The sequence below is a fragment of the Lonchura striata genome, chromosome 25 (genome assembly GCF_046129695.1).
Source record: "Lonchura striata isolate bLonStr1 chromosome 25, bLonStr1.mat, whole genome shotgun sequence".
NCBI classification, from domain to species: domain Eukaryota; kingdom Metazoa; phylum Chordata; class Aves; order Passeriformes; family Estrildidae; genus Lonchura; species Lonchura striata.
In genome coordinates this window covers 6,875,901-6,898,936 of record NC_134627.1, presented here as the reverse complement: position 1 = coordinate 6,898,936, position 23,036 = coordinate 6,875,901, and the positions used below count along the sequence as shown (strand labels likewise).

The window sequence follows — 23,036 nt, the reverse complement described above, 5'->3', positions numbered from 1 at the left end:
ATGAGATAAATTTGGGGTTCTCAGCCCAGGCCCTGCATGACAGGCGCTGCTCCTCTTGTCCCACCCACTGCACTGACCCCCACACCAGGCCCCCCCTGCCATTTCCAAGACCCCGCTGTGATGCCCAGGACCCCCTCACCACATCCAGACAGGTCCCTCCGGTTGCCCCAAACCGGATGCTGACTGCGATGCCCCAGGGCACAGCTCGGGGGTCGCTGACCCCGGGTGATGCTCGGGGACTGTCCCGCGGGCACAGGGCTTGCTCCCCGCCGCCTCCGGGCTCCCGCCCTCGCCCGGTGCTGCGGGCACTGACGGGGTCGAGGTCCCAGGAGGCAGCCGGGGCTTCCGCCCGCTCCCGCTTTTCCCGAGTAGCCGCTAGGTGCCGGCAGCCTTCAACCTATCCCGGGCTGTGCGGGGCGGGGGGCGCGGGGGGCCGCGGCTGCGGAGCCGGGGGCAGGTGGGCTCGGGGAGCCGGCGGGGCCGCCCTGGGCCGTCCCGGACACGCCGGGGCCGAGCCGTGCGGGATGCTCCGTGGTCAGCAGCACTTTTCCGCCCGCCAGGGCCCCCCACGCCCGGAGCCCGGAGCCCCCCCCGGGATCTTGGCCTCACTCCCCGCGCTGCAGCCCCGCACGGTGTGACCCCCGCTCATCCCGGCTGCTCTCGGTTCTGAGCAGGGGTGGAGGAGGCGGGTGATTCGGGTGCCTGGCGCGGGGCCGGGGGCTCCGGACCGGCTCTCCGCACTGCCCAACGCCGGGGCTGCCCCGCCGGTGGCCTCGCTGCCGAAGCCACCGGCGGTGCCGCTGCCGGTGTGGCCGCCGCCGGGGGGAGCGTCGCTGCCCGGTGGTCTCCCGGTGGCGACGGGGGCGGCCCCGCCGGTGGCCCCGGTGGCGGCGGCGGGAGGTGTGGCCAGGGGCCGCATAAAGCCGCATAAAGCCGCCGCCGCCGCCCCGCGCCCGCCGCCAGCCGAGCGCCGCGGAGCGGGGCCGGAGCGGGGCCGCCATGCGCCCGGGGCCGGGGCTGCCGGTGCTGCCGGTGCTGCCGGTGCTGCCGGTGGTGCTGGCGCTGCTGGCGGCGGCGGCGCGGCCGGGCAGCGGCGAGGAGGCGATCCAGTGCCCGCCGTGCTCGGAGGAGCGGCTGGCGCGGTGCAAGGCTCCGCAGGGCTGCGCGGAGCTGGTGCGGGAGCCGGGCTGCGGGTGCTGCGCGACCTGCGCGCTGCCCCGCGGCACCGCCTGCGGCGTCTACACCGCGCGCTGCGGTGCGGGGCTGCGCTGCTACCCGCCCCGCGGCGAGCCCCGGCCCCTCCGCACCCTCATGCACGGCCAGGGCATCTGCACTGACCTGGCCGACGTCGAGGCCATCCAGGAGAGCCTCCAGCCCCCAGGTGAGGCGGCGGAGGGGCGGCAGAGGGTGGGTGCCCAGGGTGGGTACCCTGGGTGGGTGCCTGGGGGTCCTTGTCCCTCACAGGGGCAGTGGCATAAACCCCTGTTGGCACCAACCCACTCCCTGCTCCCTCGGCAAGAGCTGTGGCCACAGGATTGGACTCATCAGGGACCTTCCCATACTTAGAGGGAGCTGATAAAAAGGATGAAGAGTGACTTCTACACCGATAGATTGTGACAGGGCGAGGGGATAGATTTTAAACTAAAAAGGGAAGATTTAGATTAGATGTTAGGAGGAGATTCCTCCCTGTGAGGCTCTGGTGAGGCTCTGGCACAGGTTGCCCAGAATATTTCTGGATGCCCCACCCATGGAAGTGTTCAAGGCCAGGTGGGATGAGGTTTGGAGCAACCTCGTCTGGTGGAAGGTGTCCTTGCCCATGGCAGGAGGGTGGAACTGGGTGGTCTTTAATGTCCCTTCCAGCCCAAACAATTCCACGACTCTAAGAGGCAGGATGGGATGGGACAGCACAGGATGGGAATGCAGGGACCATATTCCAGGGAGGGAGCAGAGATAGGCTGCAGGAGACCTGGTACAAGTGGTTCACGTTTGTGCCATCCTTACCCACCGTGGGCACAGCAGTGTCATGGCCACTGGCTCCACATGTGCTGGAGAGGTGCACCTTCACCTGCTGTGCCCTGGCTGCAACGTGGCCCGTGAGCACCTGCAGCCCTTGGGGACACAGCCCAGCTGCCAGGGAAGCTCCCGTTGCACAGTGAGCCCTGGGATGCTGCTGACAGATCTGGCTGCACTGCCCCGGGTGAAACAGGAAAGAGGCCACGGGCACCTGCTTCCCTGCAGGCAGGTCCAGCTGGGCACTGTGTGGGAGCTGTGTCTGTCCGTGCCAGGGCAGCGGGGTGCAGGCAGGGCCAGGCTGGAGAAGCTGCTGCTGGGGTGCTCTGTCTGCCTTGCAGGTGGTGATGGTGGCCCTCTGCCATGTCCCTGGTGCTCGGGTAGGATCTGGGGTCTGAGAGTGGAGCTGGCAGTGGGAACTCACCCCAGAATTGTGCAGGTCACACCATGGCAATGAGGCTGCTCCCAGGGAATGAGTGTGGGGACCTGGTCCATTCATGGTCCCCCTTTCCCATCCTGCAGGCTGTGACCAGGACCATGTCGCCTGAAGCTGGGGAGCATCATCCCAGAACAATCTACAGGCTGGTCTGGCCTGACCCTGGATCCCCACATGGGGTCACTTGGAGCTCCCTGAGGGGCAGAAGGGACTGGAGCAATGTTTATCCCTGCCCATCTGGGGGGCTGAATCCCAGTTCCACTCCCTCCTTGCATGTCTGATCCATGGCAGCTCCTCTGGCGTTCCCGCTGTGATGAGTTCGTGGATAGGCCCCTTTAGCCACCCCCCTGCTGGGACAGGAGCTGGCTGGGAGTGCTCGGAGCCCCCCTGTCCTGCCTGTCTGTCCTCATCCCACATCCTGCAGGAGCTGTCTGGGCTCCCTGGCCCGGGGCTGCGCCGTGCTGCCAAGCCCTGTTGGTTTTGGCCGTGCCCTGCGTAATGCAACATTTTTTCCCAGAGCCTTTAGGAAACAGACTTGCATTTTTTCCCTTCCTTCCCGCGGTGTTTTGGCTTGGCTGGGGATGGGTGGGTGGCTATGGGAGCCGGGTCGCCCGCCGGGCACTGTGCTAGCCAGGAGCGTCCCAGGCAGCAGGATGGGCGAGAGGGCAGGAGGAGCCCCTGTGTGCCGGACAGCCCGTCAGGATGTGGGCAGGACACCCGCAGCACATTGCTCGATGAAGTCCCAGCGGTACATCCCCCGTGGGTCCCTGATCTGTTCTGCACCCCGGGGACAGTGGGAGTGTGGGGCTGGGGGCTGCAGGCTCCCCCGCTCCCACGCTGCCCTGCCTGGCACAGCGAGGGCACCCTGGCATGGCCGGTGCATCTGATGTGTCCCCTCGGGATCAGCAGAAGGGGATGAAATGCCTGTTCAGGGGCAGGGGCGTTTGGAGCAGGTGCCCCCGGCTGCGCCCGCGGCCCCGGGGCCGAGCGGTGCCGGCGGCTGGGAAGCGGTTAACGCGCAGCTCCTACAGTAAACATTTTGTCTGGGGGCTCTGTCCGGGGGGCTCCGCATTCCAGGGAAGAGGCTGGGATCAGGGGGCTGGGCTGAGGCTGAGCTTTCTGAACGGTTAGGCATGGCTCCTGACTCCATAGCCAGGAAGAGGCTCTCTGCTCACCCCGGACCTGTGGCACCCACAGGATGTGACTCTAAGGAGGTGAGGGAGCGGTGGCTGCTTGCCTGATTCGAGGCTGTCTTCCATTGTCCGGGCACCTTGTACTGGACGCTGTCCCTGCCAGCTCACGGCTGGCTTTGGAATCCCACTCCTCTGCCAGAGATCTGTGCAGGGGCCGGCTCCAGAAGGTCCCAGCCCTGGCTTTCCGTCACAGCTGGCGGGTGGTGGTGACTGAGCCCATGTGTGGCAGCCAGGAAGAGGTGAGGACATATTCCCCTGCACACATGATGAGTGATTTAGTGTTGGGTAAATGATTATGTCTGGGAAAACCTGACCTATGGGAGCTGTGTTCATCCCGTGTGGTCTCTGTAAGCTGGGACAGATCCTGTTTCCTTTCTGTGTGCAGTGACTGGGAGGAATGGTGATGGCTGAGCCATGGCTGGACAGTGCACAGGCAGGGAGGACAGGCTGGGTTCTGCCAGTCAAGGCTCAGCCATGTCCCATCTGTCCCCTGGGGTGGGGACTCATCCACGCTTGGGTTTCTCCAGCCTGGGTGCTGCTCCTGGCAAGGTTCTGGTGCCTCTGGGGAATCACCTGCATCTGCACTCCTTACTCCCTCTGCTGCATCCTGACCTCCCCTCCCTCGGTCCCACATTGGGCACTGAGGTGGGAGGTGCTCAGCCCTGTTTGAGCACGGCACTGTGTCCCGGCATGGGGACGGGCCAAGCTCCCAGCTGGCATCCCAGGCCAAGGGGCAGTAGATGCCTGGTGCCTGTGCCCCTGCCACCCCTATCCCTGCCTCCCCACGTTCTGCCAGAGCCAGCACTTGGCAAAAAGAGCATGGCCCTCCCAGTGCTGGCGCCTGCCAAGTGCAGAGCCCAGGAAGCCAAGAGCCAGCACTGCCACGGTCCTGCCAGGACCACCCACAGGTGACACTGGGGACACTGGACAGGGACATGGAGGGTGCTGGGGCTCACTGTGGCTTGTGACACAGACACGTGGATGTCCCTTCTGCCCTCTGAGGTGTATGAAGTCCTTGGTACCCGGGCTGGTGGCACAAGGGGGAGCGGGGCTGGAGCTGTGGGGTCAGTGACATTTGTCTGTCCCCATGGGCACACACACGAGGTCCCAGGGCTTTGCTGGTTGCCCCAGGCTCTGCTCCCACGGGATCCGCGCGGTGGAGCCGGAGCCCTTCACTGCTCCCTCGGGCTCAGCGCTGTGAATCACAAATTCGGCACATGACCAACCTCATTTGCAGCTCCCGTTAATTGAAGGCGATGCTGAATGACTCGTTTGTGTCCCCTGTCCACAGGCCGGCAGGAATCCTCCTCCTCCCAGGACAGGCGGCTCTTTTATGTGTCCAGCGAGGTCAGCCCCCTCTCCCATCCCCTTGGCACCCACTTCCTTTCCAAAGTGAGCAGAGAAGCTTCCCTTGGCCAAATCTGGACCCCCTCTACCCTCCATCCCTCCATGGTGGTGGTGCCCATGCACAAGCGACAGATTGGGTGGCATCAGGGCAGCGTGGGCTGTGGCAGCTCTGGGCTCCACACACGTTGCTTTTCCCAAGTCTTTGTGCTGAGGGCGAGTTTTCTGGTCCAGTCGGATTTCCAGGGAGGCGAGAGGTTCCCTGAGCTGCTGTGTGTCACTTAGCAGGGGGACAGTAACCCCAGCGTGGCAGGGAGGGATGCCGGAGCTGCCGTGAGAGCCGGGGACCGCGGGTCCCGAGCGCTGTCAGGAGCCGCCTCGCTGCCCGGAGGCACCGGCGCTTCATGTGACCTTATGAAAATGTTATTGGCATCTGGTTTTATTTAAGCCGGGAGATTCGATGCTCTGGAGGCAGCTGGAGGGGGAAGGAGGGGGGTTTGGCTGTGCCGGAGATCGGTGAGGGCTTCCCCTGCAGGGGCAGCGCCGGTGCCTCCTTCGCACGGCGTGGGAGCAGCGCATGGAGGTGCAGGAACTTTGGCAAATCTGCCCAGCTTTTCCTGCTCGTCTCCCCACAGGGATACAGGGGAGGGAAGGAGCATCCTTGCCAGACGCCCTGAGCACCCGGCGGGGCTCTGCCACCATCGTCCCCATTGCGCCACAGCCTCATGGTTGGTGCCGCCGGGGCTGGCGCTGGCACTGCTCTGTGCAGGGTCCTGGAGACTTTGGGTTCGTGTTTCAAATTTCAAGGGCATGAGCTATTTCCTGGAAAAAATGGACAGATTAAGCAAAAAGCAAATAACACCCACGAGGGAGGGGGCTTTGATTGGGGCTTCACTCTGGACTTTAACCAGGCCCCCAGGAGCTGGGCCAGGAGCCCTGCACTGCAGAGACCGTGGCAAGAGATCAGGACTGGGATGCTGTGGGGATACACTGGGCAGGAAGCTGCAGCTCCGACCCCTCTGCCTACCTGAGGGAAGGGCTAATGCCAGGCTCACCCAGCAGCCCCTGTCCTTGCACTCTGAGCCCCTGGGTGTGACCCTCGACAGTGACCACCCCCTGCCTGGTTTGGGAAGGTTTTCCCTGCTGCCAGCTGCAATATTGATTTGTTTAAGACCAACCCCACGATAACCTCAGCCACTTCCCTGCACAGCCCAGGTGGACAGGGGGGAAAACACTGCTTGGGCTGTGCCTGATGCAGCTCTGAGCACAGGAGGAACCCTGGTTCCTGGGGTGTCCCCCCTCCACAGAGTCTTCACGGGCCCCAAACCAGAGGAACCGGCAGCTCTTTAAAAACTAAAGTCACGCCGAGCACTCATCTCATGACACTCTGTCCAGCTGCCAACATCTGGGCCGGCAGCTTGGCTGCGCTCCTGGCGCAGGCGGGAATGCCAAGTGCCGCCTTTTGGGATCGGCCCCGTGGGAGATTAACTTTCTTATTCCAGGAATTTCTTCTTTCATGTCTTGGCGAGGGCCGTTCCTCGCAGCAGAGCATGGCTCCACTCCCGGCCGTGGCGCCCGGTGCCGCCCCGGGCCTGGCGGGGGCTCAGCACCGCCCTGGTGCCTCCACTGCCACTGCAGCTCCTAGAGACAGATTTTGGGGGGCACGAGGGGCGTTCTGGAGCTCATTATCCCAGGTCAGCTTCCAGGCCTGTAGCTCCCGTGCTGAGGGTGAGCACCTCGTGCCTGGTGACATGTGGCTGGCAAGGGCACAGCCAGACCCAGCACACTGGAGCCACTGCCCAGCACTCACAGCAGGCATTTGTGACCCTATACCAACAGACACATGGCGACAAGTTGTTAGCTGTGGCTAATGAGTAGGAAAAACTCCCAGGAGTTCTTCCCAGTGCTGCAGGGAGCTCAGCCCAGTGCAGTGGCAGGGGTAGGATGGACCCAGGGCTGTGAGTGACACCTGTGGAGACCAGAGACGGTGATGTGGAGCCTGCCGGAAACCTCTACAGGCTGTTCCTCGAGGTGCAAGCGGCACTGTGGAGACTGGGGCACCGTGGGGGCTCTGCCACCCTCAGGGCTGCCCTGTGGCACTGAACCCCCCTGGTCTGTGTCTCTGCAGAGAAGGAGGAGATCGACCACCCCAACAACAGCTTCAGCCCCTGCAGCATCCACGACCGCAAGTGCCTGCAGAAGCAGCAGGCGAAGAGGGTCAACAACGGCAACAAGATGCGCAGCAGCGGGAGCCCTCACCACCGCGAGGACACGCGGGTCATGGTGAGCACCAGCAGGGCTGGGGAGGGCAGGGTGGGTGCTCCAGGGCCGGGTTCCTGGGGATCTGGGCCAGGAGCGTGTGCCAGCCCTGCGACCAGCTCAGCCCCAATTTCCCCAGGCACAGGGCTCGTGCCAGAGCGAGCTGCACCGGGCGCTGGAGAGGCTGGCGGCCTCGCAGACCCGGACGCACGAGGACCTCTACGTCATCCCCATCCCCAACTGCGACCGCAACGGCAACTTCCACCCCAAGCAGGTAGGATGGGCTCCGTCCTATCATGGGGGACTGGGCTTTTTGTAGAGCCAGGGTGAGTCTGGGAGTGGCACATGGATGGAGGGGACAGTGACAAGGCATGGCAGAGCCTGCCCGGCTCCTGGCTTTGGTGGGAATCACCCTTTGGGTGCTGGGGGCCCTTTAGAAGAGCCCCAGGTGGGATGGGGGTGGTAAAATCCCAGAGAGAGCTCCTGGTTGTCAGGCAGCCCACAGGAATGGCCGTGGGGTGCAGGTTGGGTGTCCTTGACCGAATCCATTCCCACAGTGTCACCCGGCGCTGGACGGGCAGCGGGGCAAGTGCTGGTGCGTGGACCGCAAGACGGGGGTGAAGCTGCCGGGATTCCTGGAGCTGAAGGGGGACTTGGACTGTCACCAGCTGGCGGACAGCATGTGAGCGTGACCGCGGCGGCCCCGCGCCGTGCAGGGCCAGGACCCCCGCCGGGGCTGCCTAGGAGACAAGGAGAGGGGACGTGACTGCTGAGCAGTGCCCTGGTGCCGGGGGACCCCGGGATGCGCCTCGGATGGCGCCGCGCGCCGCGCCGCGGGCCATGACCACTATCAGCCACCGCCGGGGACCGCGGCGTGCGCCAGCCGCGCCTCCATCCCACACGGACACAGCTCGGACGATGCTTGCCCCGGGACTGGGGTCGGGCTGCCTGGGTGGAGAGGGTGGGGGGCACCCTTGATGCTGCTGCTGCTGCTGCTGCCCCGTGGTAGCCCTGAATTTCAGCCTGGCCCCGCAGGCGACCTCGGACACCTGGCACCTCAGGGGGTGCGGTGGCAGCATCCCATTTGCAGCTCAGTGCCCTCCATGCCAGACCTCTGCACGGGCAGCAGCAGAAGTGCCTCATCCTGCCCTCCCTGGTGGCAAGAGGCTGCCCACGCAAGGACTGGGGGCACTGGAGAGACCCCCCCCGCCTGCATCCCACCCTGAGCGTGTGTGTGTGAAGGGCAGTGTGGCCACTCAGAGCAATAAGAGATCTCCCCCCTCCCTGCTGCAGCCCTCCAGCCCCACAGCCCGAGACCTCCTCCCCACGGCCCAGCCCCATCCCACTCCCTCTGCAGGGACAAAGCCTCCCATCCGTCTTGTCTCCCCTTCCTCCATCCTGGGGTGAGGGGGTCAGAATTCCCAGGCAAGCATCATTGAGGGGAAGGTGGAGGGGTGATGAATGCCCAGGAAACACATCCCAGGGGGAAGAGCTTCTTTTGGTTTGAGTTTTTTTCGTTCTTCCCCAAATTTTTTAGTATTTAAAAAATGTTGTTGGTGAGATCGAATAAGTGACTGTGTGGCCTCGAGGCTGGAATTCTCCATCCTCAGGGACCAAGGCACTGTGGTGATGGCTCCTGTCTTCTCTTCTTGGCCAATGTGACAAAACTGGGATGGATTCTGGAATGTCTCCATGATGGGATCTGCAGATTTCACCAGCACTATGTTCTCAGCTGAGAAATTGTCACTGGTTTTGTACCTGGTTTTTCTTTGAGCTGGGATGGAAATTTTTCACATAAAAATGCCATGGGAAGTGTGCCAAAGACAGAGGGGACTTCCCTTCTCCTGACCCACCCTCTGGCCCCATGGCCTCAGTGGTAGGTTTTGGTTTTCCGTGTGGATTTGTCCTGTCCAAGGCCCCCCGATGGGAACGAAGCGTTTCAGTTTTAGTGAAACACCCTCTGCCCTCCTGATCCCCTGCCTGCCCTGTGCCCTGCCAGATCCCTGCCTGCCCTGCCTGCCCGTGGCCCTGCTCACACACAGCTTCTAAACTGAGTCAATTCACCAGAACGATCCTCAGCAGGGAGGGGGGTCCCTGCCTCTGCCACCCCTCGGAGCCACCGCACCAAGGAAGGGATTCCCGGGGCCAGTCCCAGTGCCAGTCCCCTGTGGCAGCACCACAGCAGGACACAGGGCAGTGGCAGTGCCAGCCCCGTGGCCTCGGCCACTCGGCCACTCGCCGTGTACCCCCGGGCGGGTCCAGCAGAGCCTTTCCTGCTTTGGGGGTTCCTGATGCACCAGGGCACATTCTGTGTCCCGCTCCGAGGGCTCCAGCGTCTTGTAGCGTCTCTCCTGTAGTTTAGGGCTGTATTTACACACGACCATGTACCAGTGTCCCCCACCCCCAGCATGTCCCCTGGAGCCCAAGGGGTCCCTGTCCGTCCCTCCCGGGCCAAGCCCATCCCATCAGATTCCTGTGTAGCACCGACCTTTTACAGTACACTTGAACCTTTGTATCCTCAAAAAAGGTAATTACTGTATTTAATTTCCCGTTATTTGATGTGTTTCTATCGAGTGTGTTTTATCTTTTATGGCTTTAAATTGTGGGAGAGGAGGGAGACAGAGCAGCAAAGAGGGGGCTGTGGATTCCACGGGTGTGGGGACAGGCTTTGGTCACCACCTCTGCCCAAGGAGCTGGTCTCCTGGTCCTGTGTTGGGTTTGGGGCTCAGCAGCCCCGGAAATGCAGGAGCTCACAAGCCTCTGGAAGAATTTCATTGTGCAGGGACGGGGTGGGAAACAATTTCTTGCTTCCTCATGACTCCTGGCTCAGCGTCTCCACCGGTGCCACCGGGAGGATTGTCACCGTCACCGTCAGCCCTACACAGCGCCACGGAGCAGCGGCGGGGCCGGAGACGGCGCCAGGCTGGGAGGGGACCCTGGACCGGCCTCAAAGTTCAGGGACAGCCAGGGACAGGCACCGGCTGCTCCAGGGACACGGGCTCACGGCCAGGAAGTGCCACTGGCCTTGAGGAGCTGCAGCCCGAGGCAAACGTGCAGGTGCCTGCTGGTGCCAGGGTGCACCGGGCATCTCCAGTCCCGCTCGGCGTTTTGGGAGGGTTCAGGATGCAGACGGGAGATGCCCAGGCACAGGAATTGCGACAGCCGCGCACTTCCCGGTCACGGCTTGGCTCTGTCCCAGTGTCTGCAGCCGGTGCTGCCAGGAGTCCAAAGGCCGGCAGGGTCATCTGGAGCTGGCACCAGCCCGATGCTCCCGTTACCGGAGCCCGGCAGCCGCCGGTGCTGGCGCTGTGCAAACGCCACCGGGCCGGGGCCAAAGGTGGCTGCAGCCAATACAGACAGCCCAGAAATCTGCTGGCACGGCAGATGGGCCACCGCAGCAGGGCCAACGCCAGTGCTCCTAAAGCCCAGCCCCACGCCCTGGCCCTGTGCTGGTGGCTACCAGGGCTAGCTGGGCTTGGGGGAGCAGCACGACCCCCCAAAGCACCGTGTGAAAACCTTGCCTGGCCACATTCCCAGTTGCTGATCCTGACCAGCAGCACAATAACAACAGAGTCCTGCTCTGGGAGTCCTGGGGCTGCCCCAGGGTCTCAGGGCTGGAGTCCCACAGCCCAAGCTGCCTGTGACCTTGGGGAGCTGCAGCCTCCTGGTCCCATCAGCATGATGGGGACAGCAGAGTCACCTGGATACCTCGGGCACCAGCTCCTGAGCCCACCCTGCAGTGCTGGGTTGTGGCTGAGCAGAGCTCAGGGCAGAGGGACTGGGGGGACAAAGCTGCTCCTGTCTTCTCTCAGAGCCCCATGTGCTCCCCCCGCAGTGACCCCAATATCTGTTTTGGTCATTGCCAAGTGTGGCTGCAGCTGGACCCGCTCCACAGCAGAGGGACTCTGCCCTGGGTGCATCTGTTCAGCTGCTCTGGAGCTGAGCGTCTCCATTGCTCCATCCCTGTGGTGCCTGTGGCAGGATAAATGTTCTACTGCTCTACTGGAAATACCCCTTGGAGGGTTTGTTAACAGGGGGGCCAAAATTAAACCAATGCAGAGGCACAAAATGAGAACTAAGGTAGAGAAAAGCATGGTGGCTTCAGAGCTGCTTTCTGCTCTGAGCTACAGCTCAAGCTGACCCTTCAGCTGCTGCAGATCATGGCAGCACCGTCTTCCTCACGGCCCTGCCAATTTACGTCATCTGAGAATCCGGCCCAAATTCAGGCAAGTCATTTCCAAAAACCTGATGTTTCACTGTCATGAAAATGTCACCATTTATTTCCCAGCTCTCGGCAATGCTGGAAGGTCGAGCCCTGCCCGCAACCCCACACTGCGTAAAAGGGCAGGAGAATTTCCCAGCACCAGGAAAAATGCGCTGCTGTCATTCTTGCCTGTGGATGCTGCTTGCTCCTTGAGGGAGGCAGGTTTCCAGTTGGACTTAGTCATTTTATACACTCTGATTTGCAAAGCTGCCTCTTTGTGCTGCTCAGGGGGGTGATTCCTCCCCAGATTTTCCCTCATGCAGCACTGGGGTGTCAGGGCTGAGTCCCCAATGGTGGGAGCTCAGCTCAGTTCAGCTCCATGAGCTCAGCTCAGCCCAGACACCCCAAGAACAGGGGACCTCATGGCTGGTAGAAATCCCAGCCAGAGCATTGTGGTCCTTCAAAGCAGATGGTCCAGCTGAGGGACAGTGGTTCCATAGAGAGCACAGCTCCCATCCCTTCCCCAGGGCAGCCAGTGCCCCATGGAGAGGCTCAGAGGAGCATCTCATCCCACCAGAGCTGAAAGTCTTTAGCTGAGGCTCCCGATGTGACGGTGCACAACAAAAAAAGTCTAAATACATGCTGTTGCCAAAATGCAACCCAGAAGCAGGAGAAGGGGAGCAGGAGAAGCTCAGCAGAGTGTGAGCAGCTGCTGGCCCTCAGCATCCCAGGGTTCTGTCCCTACGGGCTGGGCAGGAGCTGGCGGAGCAGGTCGATGACAAGGGACACTGGCTGCACGGTGTCGTACTCCGCAAACAGGTGACAGAGGTTCTCCGAGTCTGTCTGGCTTTTGGCCACGAACCCAAAGATTCTTTGAGAAAGAAAAGAGGCTTATTCAGTTTGCATCCAGGAATCTGAAGGAATAGGCTGAAACCAGCCCAGCCACAAAGCCAAATCCCAGTTCCAGCAATTCCACCTTGGCCTGCTCCCCAGTCACGTTTCCTTGGAAGCCAAGCAGCCGGGAGGAGCATTTTTGGCAAGGCTTCCCCAGCTGTGAAAAGATTCTTGAGCACAAGGTAGAGCCAGATATAAATTCACTTCCTGAACCCAGCACAAGTCCCTGTGAAGGCTGTGGGATTTGGACTGGGGGTTCTGCATGAGGGGATGTGGAAACTGGGCTCAGCCAAACCTCTCATCCAAACCTACAGAGCAACCCTTCCAAAGCTTCACCCATCAGTCCCACGCCTCATCCTGCCACCATGGTAACTTCTATCACATCCCCTCCTCATTTTTAAGCTCTTTCTTTGCTGCTCTGCAATGCACCCACTTCCCAAAGCAGCATAATTCCCCTGGATTCCAGCCCCCCACTCCATGCAGGAGATCTCTGCTCTTACCTGGAGGACTTGCAGTACTTCTGCCACCTGGGGGAAGAACAGAATTGGAGTTGTTCAAAGGCTGATGTTTAACTCATTCCATCAGCTGCAAAGCCAAGGCTTATGTTTCGATCCACCCCAGCACGGTGTGCCCAGGGCAGTTTTATGGGATTTGGGATTTGAAGCGGTGCAGAGGCACTGGGAACCACAGGGAAGGGGGCACAGCGGGTGGCTCCGACAGGCACGGCTGCCCAAAACTCACTTTCTGTTCTCAGGGTCCATCCCACAGAACCTGATGGCAGCCAAGGGGTAGTGTCGCCTGAAGAACACCCTGGGAGAGGAGAGGGAATTGTTAGGAAAGGGAAGGGCCTCGGCAAGGACACCAATTTGCAAATCCAAGCCCTGTTGTGCTTGTGGGAGACTGACGGTCTCAAGGCATCCCAAAATCCCAACCCTGAGTGCAGCTGGTTCCTGCATCCCAGCAGTGCCATATAAACACAGCACCCCTCGTTAAGGGTTCAGTCCATCCCTGGAAGGTGACATGGTCCAACCAGGGCAGCTTTTCCTGAGGCTGGGAGGTCAGGAGGGAGCTGCCTCTCCATGAACCCCCCAACTTGGCCCATCCCGAGCTCTCACTTCCTCTGCACGTCCGTCAGCGTGACTCCCTGCTCCGTCACCCTGAAGTGCACCAGGGTGGGGGTGGGCAGCGTCTCCAGCTCCAAGGTGCAGGAGATGCCCTTCAGGATGGCCGGGGCTCCCGTCAGCGTCTCCACGTTCACCGAGTTGAGGTACAGGACGTTGCACACTGCAAGGACAGCACAGGGCCGGGCTCAGCGTGGCCGTGACACGGGCCAGACGCAGGGCTGGGTCCCAGGGGTCATCCTGCAGATCCCTCACATGGATCCGGGTCAGGTTTGTTTTGACGAAAATGAAAAGATTGGGTGACTCAGAAATTCTTCGCTAATTTCGTTTGGTTTGCTTTAATTCTTTGCACTAATTGTTGTAAAAGTCAAAGTATTTAATTTCCCGTTTCTAAATGTCACATTTGCTGGGTTTTTTTTTTTCTGTTTATTACATATTTCCTTTAATGAAAAGCAGAACTACCCCAAGCTAATGAAGGGCTGACAGCCAACCTAAAACATGACATTTCAGGCTGATTGAGCTGTTTAAAGGGCTGTTCTGGGTCAAACTAAACTTTCCAGCTTGCCAACTGATTTTTCAGAATTTCCAGCAAAACAAAGCAGTCTCCAGCTCCCCAGCCTGTGTTGTGACCCGTCCGTGTGGTCTCCTGCCCTTCATTCTTTGCTCTCACCTGGAACCTGCCCAGGCTGAGCTGCACAGACCCTTTCCCGTCCTACTCTGTCATTCCCACATGTGCCCTATAAGGAAATTTCACCAGCCCCTGACTGCCCATCCCTCTCCTAAAGGTCCACACCCATTGAAGCTCATCAGGAGAGAGGCTTAAAAATCAGGAACTCTTTAAAACTGTGGAACTCGGGGGTCTTTTCTCAGCTTCATGACCTCAAGAACTGTGTTTTCAAGCAGCTTGAGGACCCAAAATCTCCCTTCCTTAAAAATATCAGGCTCCCTTTCAGCCCAGGAAAAAAATCTGCAGAAATCCTGCAGCTATCTCCAGCCCCATGGGGAAGCTGGAGGGGGATGCCACACACCAGTGGCCACCACTGCACAGGGGTGATCTGCTGCTGTCACAGTGTGCCCAAGGCCCCAGCTCCTGCCAGCTGGGCTGTCCCCAGGGCCAGCAGCTGGCTCACGTCCTCACCTGCAGTTTTCCTGGCCAGGGACAGGGCAGGTTCAGGAGCGCAGTCAGGGCTGTCCTCTCCATCAGCAAGATCTGCACAAAGGACAAGCAGGAGCGGTGATGCCACAGGCCAGGATGAGCTGATCACCTCTTTGGCAGTTCCTTATCTCACAAGTAGCTCAAAGGCCCGTGACCACTCTAATTGCAGGGGTTTAGAGCAGTAATTAACTTAATTGTCCTTCATTTCCCTCTCCGGGCTCTGTTCACATCTGATCTAATTTGCTCTCTCCCCATCCCCAGTGGAAAGGAGTCACCACTGTCCCATCCCCAGGTCAGCTCTGCAGGTCCCCGCTCCACCTGCAGGAGGGGAGCAGCCCCTCGCAGGCACCCGGGGGGGCTCAGACCCCTGCCCACAGCAGGACCGCGCCCACCCCCCGCAGCAGAACCTCCCTCCTGTCGTCTCCTACCTCGGGTGGGGATGCTGAGCTTGCAGGGCAGTGCCAGCGGGGTGATGGAGTGCTGGTAGACAAAAGCAGAGAGGCTCCCTGCAAGCAGAACTGGGAGTTGGTGGGGGGCTGTTGCCTGGAACCCCCCTGCCCCCGAGCCCCAGTGAGCTCATGTTCCTGCTTTGGAGCCACGGTCTCACAGTCAGGGAAGTGCAGGCAGGACCTGGGGCTGGGGGGGGTTCCTGTGCTGGCAGGTGTGCAACACGTTCACCTGGTCCTGGCTGGTGCTTCCAGGGGCTTTGGGAACATCTCCTGGGGCTGCCAGGGCTGCTGTGGGCAACAGCACCGTCCTTACCAAAATACAGCTCCTCGCTGGCACCCTTCAGGTGAACCCCTTTGGTGGAGGACTCGATGAGGAAGTGCCGGACGAGGTCACTGCTCTCCTCGCCTGCCAGAGGAACCATAATCAGCACCAGCACCGGCCCCATGCCTCTGTGTCACCCCATGCCACCCCAGAGTCCTGTCCCAGGGCGTCACCAGAGCCGCTTTGTGGCATCATCCTGGTGCCAGCCCCTGTGAGAAGTGGAATGGGCACACACAGACACTCTGCCAGCACCTCCCACATACCAGAGACCTGCAGCCTCTCATCTGGCTTTAGTTTGAGTAGTTTCAGTTAAACCCTTGAAGCAACCCCCCTGTGCACCCCCGTACCTGTCTGGCTGCCAGAGGGAGAGCCAGGAACCTTCATGGCCAGTCCGAAGGAGCCCCGGAACGAGGTGCTGTCCCGCACCAGGAACGTGCCCGGCTCCTTGTCCCTCAGCAGCTGGATTGCTGTCAGAGCACATGCAGGGGCTCAGCCAAACACACCAGGTGGGAGCTCCCTGCGCTGTGCCCTGGTGCTCTGCAGGGAGTCCCTCCTTGGCAGCAGCAGGAAAAGCTCTGGAGCGTGTGCCAAGGACACACACATCCCTTGTGTGGCACCAGCTGCAGGGCCTTGGCTTGGCCCACGGGTCCCTGCAGTCCCCAGGACACTCAGCCCCTGCCCAGGCCACGCTGTGTGACAGCAGGAGAAGCTTTGCTGGGCTTGGAGGACATAGAGGGGCCATGGCACGGCTCTTGTCTCTGAGCTGCCCCTCTCAAGCTGTGAGAAGGTCCCTCCACACCCATCAGCTCACAGTAGGCTTTGACTTGCCCCCACTGAGTCCCCACAGGGACACCGGAGAGCTCCGGGGACAGGCCAGAGCCCGAGGGGGGGTCACACCCATAGAGCCATTCCTGCCTCACCTCGGTCCCTGCTGATGCTCGGCTTGAACCAGTATTTTGATGTGTCCATCACAAACTTCATGGTGGGCTGCCCAGCCTTCAGGGGACCTGCAAGAGACCACAGGTTGTCAAAGCCAGCAGGAACCTGAAAGACCTCCAGAGATGGCAGAGCCCAGCAAAGACATTTCTCTCTCAGGGTGGCCAGGGCTGAAGGTTTTTCAATCCGTTTGAATCCTTTCCTCCCCACTCCTCAGAACAGCTCGTTCTCCATGCAATTATCTCTCTTGGCAGGCTGTGATGTAGTGCAGAGAGGGTCACATGGAATCCCCTGGCAGTGCCAGCCTGCCCAGCCCTGCACAATCCACTGGACCATGGGACTTACACCAGGATCTGACCCACACACCCTCTTGCTATTCCCATAAGGATCCCAATTAAAACCCTCTGCCCCGAGAGCTGCCTCTGCTCATCTCCTCCAGAGAACAATAGCCCCAGTGTTTGCCCTTGAATGAGGGACCTTGTGAACCCTGGTGCCTTTTGGTGTCCTCAGAGCAAACGGGAACCCCAACCCCTCCTCCCAACCCGGTTTGGGTCTGCAAACAGGCAGGGCAGGACAGAATGATGGTTCTCATTCTCAGGTGCTATAAATAGGTGCATCTGCATCTCCTGAAGGGAGCAGAGCATTCCTGGCTGCTCAGCCCACGTCCCAGGACACCGGTGGGCAAAAAGCTGTGCCTAACCCAGGGTCACCAGCCTCAGCCTGGAGACCACCCGGACCATGGGGAGACACAGCAAGGAGCTCCAGCGAGGACGTCTCATCCTTTGTGTCTATAATCTACAGCTGAAGCAGAAGGAGAATGGTGTTTGCTGCCCCTTTCCCAGCAGGTTTGGGGTGTGCAGCTGCTCCCCGCCCTGGCCCGTGACTCACTGTCCGAGAGGCAGCTGAGCGCGGGCGCTGACTGCGCGGTGTTCAGGCCCCCGAGCCTCGGCGCTGGGCTGCAGGCGGCCAGGGGGGGCTGCGTGGCAGAGCTGGGGGGGGCTTTGGCCACTTGTGGGGGTCCATCTCCTTGTTCCAGGCACCCGTTCACCAGCAGCACCGGGATGTCGGCCGAGGAGGTGAGGATGGAGGGGGGGCAGCTGCTGGCCTGGCCCTTCTGGGCCAGGGAGGTGCCGGCGCTGGGGGAGCTGCCTGCCCGGGGCTGGGGGGAGCTCTGGCCAAAAGCCTCCCTGGGGTGAGGCACGATGCCGCAGGAAGGGGAGCAGGGGCTGCCCAGGGAGCTGGCGGGGGACAGGGAGGCGGCGGCCGAAGCATCCGAGTCCTCGTTGTGGAGCGAGTGGGTGCTGCTGCAGGAGGGAGACAGAGCAGAGATCAGGGGCTTGTTCACACGCAGAGACCATCGCAGCCACTGCACCGACCCTGCAGGGCATCATCTCCCTGCCCGAGGAATGAGGGACTGCCCTGTGCCCCTTCCACCAGGCACAGGTGGCATTTACCTGCCCAGGATGTAGCTGGTGTCAGAGCCAGGGCTCGTGGAGAGCTGGGACACCCAGCTTCCCCTCTGCGGGGTCCTCAGCACCTGCACGGGCTTCAGCAGGTTCTCAACACCTGGGGAGGTGCTGAGGGCCCCGGGGCTGTGGGAGGCTGTGTCCGTGTGTCCTGCCAGGCACTGCCAGGGCGTGCTGGTGCTCTCGGATGCTTTGCTGCAGCTCAGGGTGCCCGACTGGGGACTCGGGGGTCCGGGTGGGCTCGAGAAAACCACGCTGTCACTGGTGCTGTATTTGCCTCCGAGAGCCCCTTTTTGGGGCAGGAAGCTGTTGTTCTGAGGGGACCTGGAGAAAGGGGTGCCCGAAGGGCTGGGGGAGCCCTGTGGCAGGTCGGGCCCCATGGCTCTGCCCGGTGTCAGCTCTATGTACTTGATGTCTGCAGAGAAAGAGAGGAGGTCATGAAGGATCTGGTGTGCAAGCTGGGCTCCTTGGCAAAGCTCTGTGAGGAACACGTGCCTGTTCTTCCTGCTGTGAATTTTAGCCCCATCTCTGCAGGGCTGGGGGTCCAGCACTACCCTTTGTTGAGACCCTGTGAGGGCTGATTCCTCACAGATCCCAAGGTGAAGCGACCCCCCCGCTGCTGGCAGGCTCCCAGGGAAGGGGGTTACGTGCGGTCACGTCTGGCTGCTCAGACCCCCCTCGCCAGCTTTACCCAGCCAGGACCTGCCGAGACCTGCAGCCAGAGGCGGGTGTTCCCTCCAGCAGCTGCTCTGTTTGTACCTGACTCAAGAGAAAAACACCTGGCTGCTCCCCCCGGGGTGACGTCAGGCTGGGAGGGTGGCCCTGCACACCCTGGGCAGAGGAGCAGGGGGATGTCACCTGCCCCCAGGTACAGCTGGGCCGTGGCAGTGAGGCAGTGGAAATCCACGTGGGACAGGAGCAATGACAACATTCTTGGTGCACACTACAGGGCCAGCCATGCTGGCTGTGCTGGCAGCAAGCTCAGACCCGGGCAGGGGCTGGCTGCTCCCTCCTCCTTTGTCCACCCTGCACAGATCTCTCTAGAGAAGTCACTTCCCAGGCAGTCTCTGTGTCCTGCTGTGGGATTCTTCCTTCTCTTCCCTTCACTTGCCATTAGTGACACAGGAACACACCTGGCAGCATCTCCTGTCCAACACCCTCAGTGGAACCTCACAGCCAGCACCAGGGGTGCCTGGTGCACATCATGTCCAGGCTTCCTTGGACAAAGCCAGCATTTCTGGCTGAGCTGGAAAAGGACTTTTTTTAAAAAAAGAGACACTCAGTCTTGATTTGAGCGCTTGCAGCGATGGCAGATTCATCACATCCCAGGGAAGCTGCTCCCCTGGTTAATCACTTAATCACTCCAGTGCCAGAGGTGTGCACCTCCCTTCCAGTCTGGACGTGCCCAGCTTTGCTTTCAGCGCCTGCTTCTTGCCCTGCCATGGAGTTCAGGAAAGTTGCCCTTCTCAAAGGTGTTTCTCAGAGAGGGAAAATCCTTTCTGCTGCAGCAAAGACAAACTGCTCTGACAGCCCTGAGCGCCCTGCCTTGGGTCTGACAGGTCCTGATGGACCTGCTGTGCCAGAGCTGCTGGCCCTGGCTACTGCAAACAACCACCTGAGCTCAGGGGCACGGAGCTGAACGAGCAGGAAAAGCACAGGGCTGTACAGAAGTGACTCCCTGAGCCCCTTCTCTGTGCCAATCCCAGCACGAGACTGGATAAACACGGCCAGCCATGAGCACCAGGGAGGCGCTGGGTGAGTCAGGAGGGCTGGTCCCCAGTGGGGACACAGCTGGATCATGGCAGGACAGAGCCAGAGCCTTGCCCCTCCACAGCCCTGCTGCCAGCAGCAGCTCCTCCAGTGCCCAGCCTGGGGCAGCTCTGTGGCCACGTGTCCTGGTACCAGTGCACAAACCCTTGCAGCGAGATGGCCGGATGCTTCTTGTCAAGGTCTCCCCAAAAGGAGAAAGAAATTGGGATTTTAATTGCTCTTTAAAGAACTGACAAGCGTCTGTGCACCAGGCTCATGAGGCCTTTTACCTCCTACTTCTCCGCCTTTGCTCCTCTTATCACCTGTGGTTAAACCTCAAATATTTGCTCAAGACCTTGGCAAGTTTTCCAGCATCAAGGAGTGGCAAAAGTGCCACAAAGACGGAGCCCAGATGTCACGCAAGCCAAGATCTCCTTTTCCTCTAGGAACTAGAAGGATCCAGAAGGAATAGTGACTGTCATGAACGTGCCTCCTGTCACTGCAGCATTTCATAGATTGTGCTGAGTTGGAAGGGACCCATCAGGATCGAGTGTCATGTTTAAAGCTTCCTCATGGTCTCCACTAGACAAGGACAGGCTCCTCTCGCCTCTCTTGGGCACCATCAGTCCCTGCCACCCTCACATCAGGGCACAGGCTGGAGCAGGAGCAGGTGAGTGAACAGGGATGCTGCACTACGGAGGAAGTTTGTGTGAAAAACCAAGAGCTGTTAAAAGAAAATGAAAGCTGGAGTGAGGCTTTCCCCACTGAATTCATGGCCAACTTTCCAGATGTTCAGTTCCACTCTTGGAGCCAGATTCTCCAGACCACTAGCACGTTACCTGCGGAGCTGCCTGGGGCTCCAGCCCCGAGCAGAGCACGGAGGGGGGCAGTGGAATGGGTCAGGCACCGAGCAGCCAGAGCAGGGTCTGCACTTTGTCACGGTATTTTATCTGCAAGGTCACCCTGTCCATCCCAGCAGGAAGCAGGGACACTGTCTGCTCGGGAATTGCCTGGTTCCTGCAGTGCTGCTGCCTTGCTGCAGCACCAGGAACCTCACACCCACCTCATCCTTCTCCAGCCCTGCCATCCTTATGTTTGCATCAGGACTCAGGGAGAATTGCATTTTTTTGTGTCTTTAACATCCTCACATTTGACCTTGCTGTGGAAAGAAGCCTGGGGACTGATTGTAGAGATATTGGCCATGTGTAAAACAAGGATGGGCAATAAAGCTTTTGGGAAAAAGTGGGACTTGAGGCACCTGAACCACCCTAGATCTGTGCTGTCAGCAGTGCCAGCTCTCCATGTGAGAGAGCACTGGGGCTGCCCCATGCACAGGGTGTTGAACACCTAAAATGAGCAGGAGAGCCCAGGCAGGAATACTTGGATCAGGAGCAGCTCACAAATCAGAGCCTGGGTTGCAGCGATGGCAGGGAAAAGTTGCACAAGGGGTCACATAAGGCACTGTGAGCAGAGACAGGGCTGGTATGTGCTGCTGGTGCCTAGCCTATGCCAGGTATGCTGCCTGGGGAGTGCACAGGGCCTGGAAAAAGAAGTTCCCTGGCAAAAGAATTGGGAACACTTAAATGGGATGGTTGTGCAACACTTGATACCTTAGCCCAGGGCTGTGGAAATCTGGCTGCAAATCCATGTGCTCCCACAGGTCAAGTGTGACCCTGGGAAAGGTTCTGCTGCCCTTGAGGGGAGCAGGGTCCTCACTGGGCATCCAGAGCCCAGGGGCAGTCACTGGTGGTGACAACTGGGATTAGAAGTTTTCCAACAGCTGCAAGTCCCATTTGTAATGAGAATTGTTTTCTTCAGACACAGGGAAATGAACATCAGGTAGAATTAAAAGCTGTTTCCCCTGCTCCTTTGAGCTGTCTGGATATGAGACATGTCAAGAGTGATCAGACCAGGGCTGTGGAAGCACTGGAGTCAGGCAGAGCTTGGATACACAATAATATGGAACCCTGATGTCAGGAAACAGCCCCGGCACACTGATCCCCCTGGGACAGCGGGCAATGTCCCTGGTGCCCATTTCCAGCCTCCCCAGGAGCACAGGAGCTTGTGTGGATCCAGGGGACGGGCGTGTGCCCAGCCCCTGTGCCCCAGGCTCTGATTTTCACCAGATGGGAGCTCTGGAGGCTCCACAGCCCTGCTGCCTTTGCCTCACCTATTGCCTCTGGCTCCTGCTTCTTGGTGGCCGCAGCGTCACCCTGAGCAGCAAGCTGGGCTGCATCCTTCACCGGCCTGCACGGCAGCGGCTGGAAGGTCGGATCGATCTCCAGGATCATCTGGTTGAGAGTCTCTATGGTTATGTCCAGGGAGGGAGACACGGGCTGAGCCTCAGGCTCCGTGCTGGGGGTCTCCTCCTGCTTCGGCTGGCACGGGGCAGGCGGTTTCTCCAAGGAGGAATTCTGCTGGCCTTTCCCCTGCGTGTGAGGAGCCGTGTGCTCCAGCACGGGCTGGGCTCCGTGTGCTCTCCCGCTGGGGAACAGGCGAGCCTTGGGGTGCACCATGGAGGGGGGCTCAGTCCAGGCCTCCGTGGAGTAGTAGACGTACTTGCCCGGGTACCCCGCCGGGTGCAGGCTCTTGCTCTCCTCTGGCGAGGAGATACACACAGTCTGTCCAACACGCAACACGTGGGATTCTATGACCTGGGACATGGTTTGGTTTTCCGGTTTCACAGCTTAGAGGCCAAGGGAAACCTCCTCCTTCTTCTCCTCCTCCTCCTCCTCGCCTCCTTCCTCCACCAGGGACCTCAGACCCCGTCTTCAATCCAGTCTCCAGCGGAATAAGAATCTGAGGAATGCAGAGAGGAGTGGTTACACAGGCATGCCCCGGGCAGGAGCAGACTTCAGCGGAAAAGTCCATAAAAACCGGGATTTGGAGAGAAAGCTGGAATTCAGTTCATATGAAAACAAATCACCCTGTCCTGCTTTTCCAGCCCCTCCAGCCTCTGCTCCCAGTGCCACAGCGCAGCTGGGCAAGCACACGAAAGGCTCATTGGCAACAGCTTTGCAGGATTCAAAGGCATAAAGTGGAATCCTGCTTTTATTTGCTTATTTTCTGGATAAAGAATGAAATGAAGGCTCTAGCAGCCTCCTCATGGGACCCTGACCCCCGAGCCACCAAGCCTGGAGCCCTGTGGGGCAGAGAGCCGGAGCTGCCTGCCAGGGCAGTGTCCTGCAAGAGGGTGTACAGCTAATCCAGGATTTTATTTTCCTGGTACAATGCAAGTCTGGAAGCCTGTGGACGTGGCTGCTGCCTCAGTGGTGGTGCTGCTCGAGGAATCTGACTGCAGATACATATTGAATACTCTCTGGCTTCGCTTTAGGCAGAAAGCATTTTTTATTTTTTTTATTCCCCATTATAAACCCCTGTGGAATGAGGTTGGCTTCCCTCAGAAGTCGCGGAAAAAGGGTCTCGGGACACTGTTTGGAGGTGTGGGAGTTGTCCTGCTGCATCAGGAATCAAATGGGGTTCCCCCAGCTGTTGCT

General features: G+C 60.1%; 2 protein-coding genes across 3 annotated transcripts; one reads left to right on the top strand and one right to left on the bottom strand.

The window, feature by feature from the left end:
• Positions 1-969: 969 nt before the first annotated feature.
• On the top strand, positions 970-9,815 carry IGFBP4 (insulin like growth factor binding protein 4). 2 transcript variants are annotated; one of them, XM_021532952.3, is made up of 4 exons: positions 970-1,381; positions 7,112-7,266; positions 7,382-7,516; positions 7,800-9,815. In XM_021532952.3, exons 1-4 carry the CDS (start codon positions 1,000-1,002, stop codon positions 7,926-7,928), a joined length of 801 nt encoding a protein of 266 aa, XP_021388627.2. In that variant the 5' UTR covers positions 970-999; the 3' UTR covers positions 7,929-9,815. The 2 variants fall into 2 exon arrangements, with proteins under 2 accessions (XP_021388627.2, XP_077644427.1); XM_077788301.1 differs by having other exon boundaries at positions 7,112-7,516.
• Positions 9,816-12,187: 2,372 nt separating this feature from the next.
• TNS4 (tensin 4) lies at positions 12,188-22,202 on the bottom strand. Its single transcript, XM_031507020.2, has 12 exons — positions 21,710-22,202; positions 17,779-18,205; positions 17,213-17,628; positions 16,309-16,395; positions 15,736-15,855; positions 15,380-15,472; positions 15,046-15,123; positions 14,600-14,671; positions 13,456-13,624; positions 13,082-13,150; positions 12,841-12,867; positions 12,188-12,317 (listed from the first exon to the last, which is right to left on the bottom strand). The coding sequence occupies exons 1-12, from the start codon at positions 22,200-22,202 to the stop codon at positions 12,188-12,190; spliced, it is 2,181 nt and encodes a 726-aa protein (XP_031362880.2).
• Positions 22,203-23,036: the final 834 nt, after the last annotated feature.

Excerpts from the sequence above, each read along its gene's own strand:
- IGFBP4 (XM_077788301.1), top strand. The coding sequence starts at position 1,000 with ATGCGCCCGGGGCCGGGGCTGCCGGTGCTGCCGGTGCTGCCGGTGCTG. Across the intron at positions 1,382-7,111 it reads GGAGAGCCTCCAGCCCCCAG|AGAAGGAGGAGATCGACCAC; the intron begins GTGAGGCGGCGG and ends GTGTCTCTGCAG. Across the intron at positions 7,517-7,799 it reads GCAACTTCCACCCCAAGCAG|TGTCACCCGGCGCTGGACGG; the intron begins GTAGGATGGGCT and ends CCATTCCCACAG.
- TNS4 (XM_031507020.2), bottom strand. The coding sequence starts at position 22,202 with ATGTCCCAGGTCATAGAATCCCACGTGTTGCGTGTTGGACAGACTGTG. Across the intron at positions 15,856-16,308 it reads GAGCATCAGCAGGGACCGAG|CAATCCAGCTGCTGAGGGAC; the intron begins GTGAGGCAGGAA and ends GTGCTCTGACAG. Across the intron at positions 14,672-15,045 it reads GCTCAGCATCCCCACCCGAG|ATCTTGCTGATGGAGAGGAC; the intron begins GTAGGAGACGAC and ends TCCTTTGTGCAG.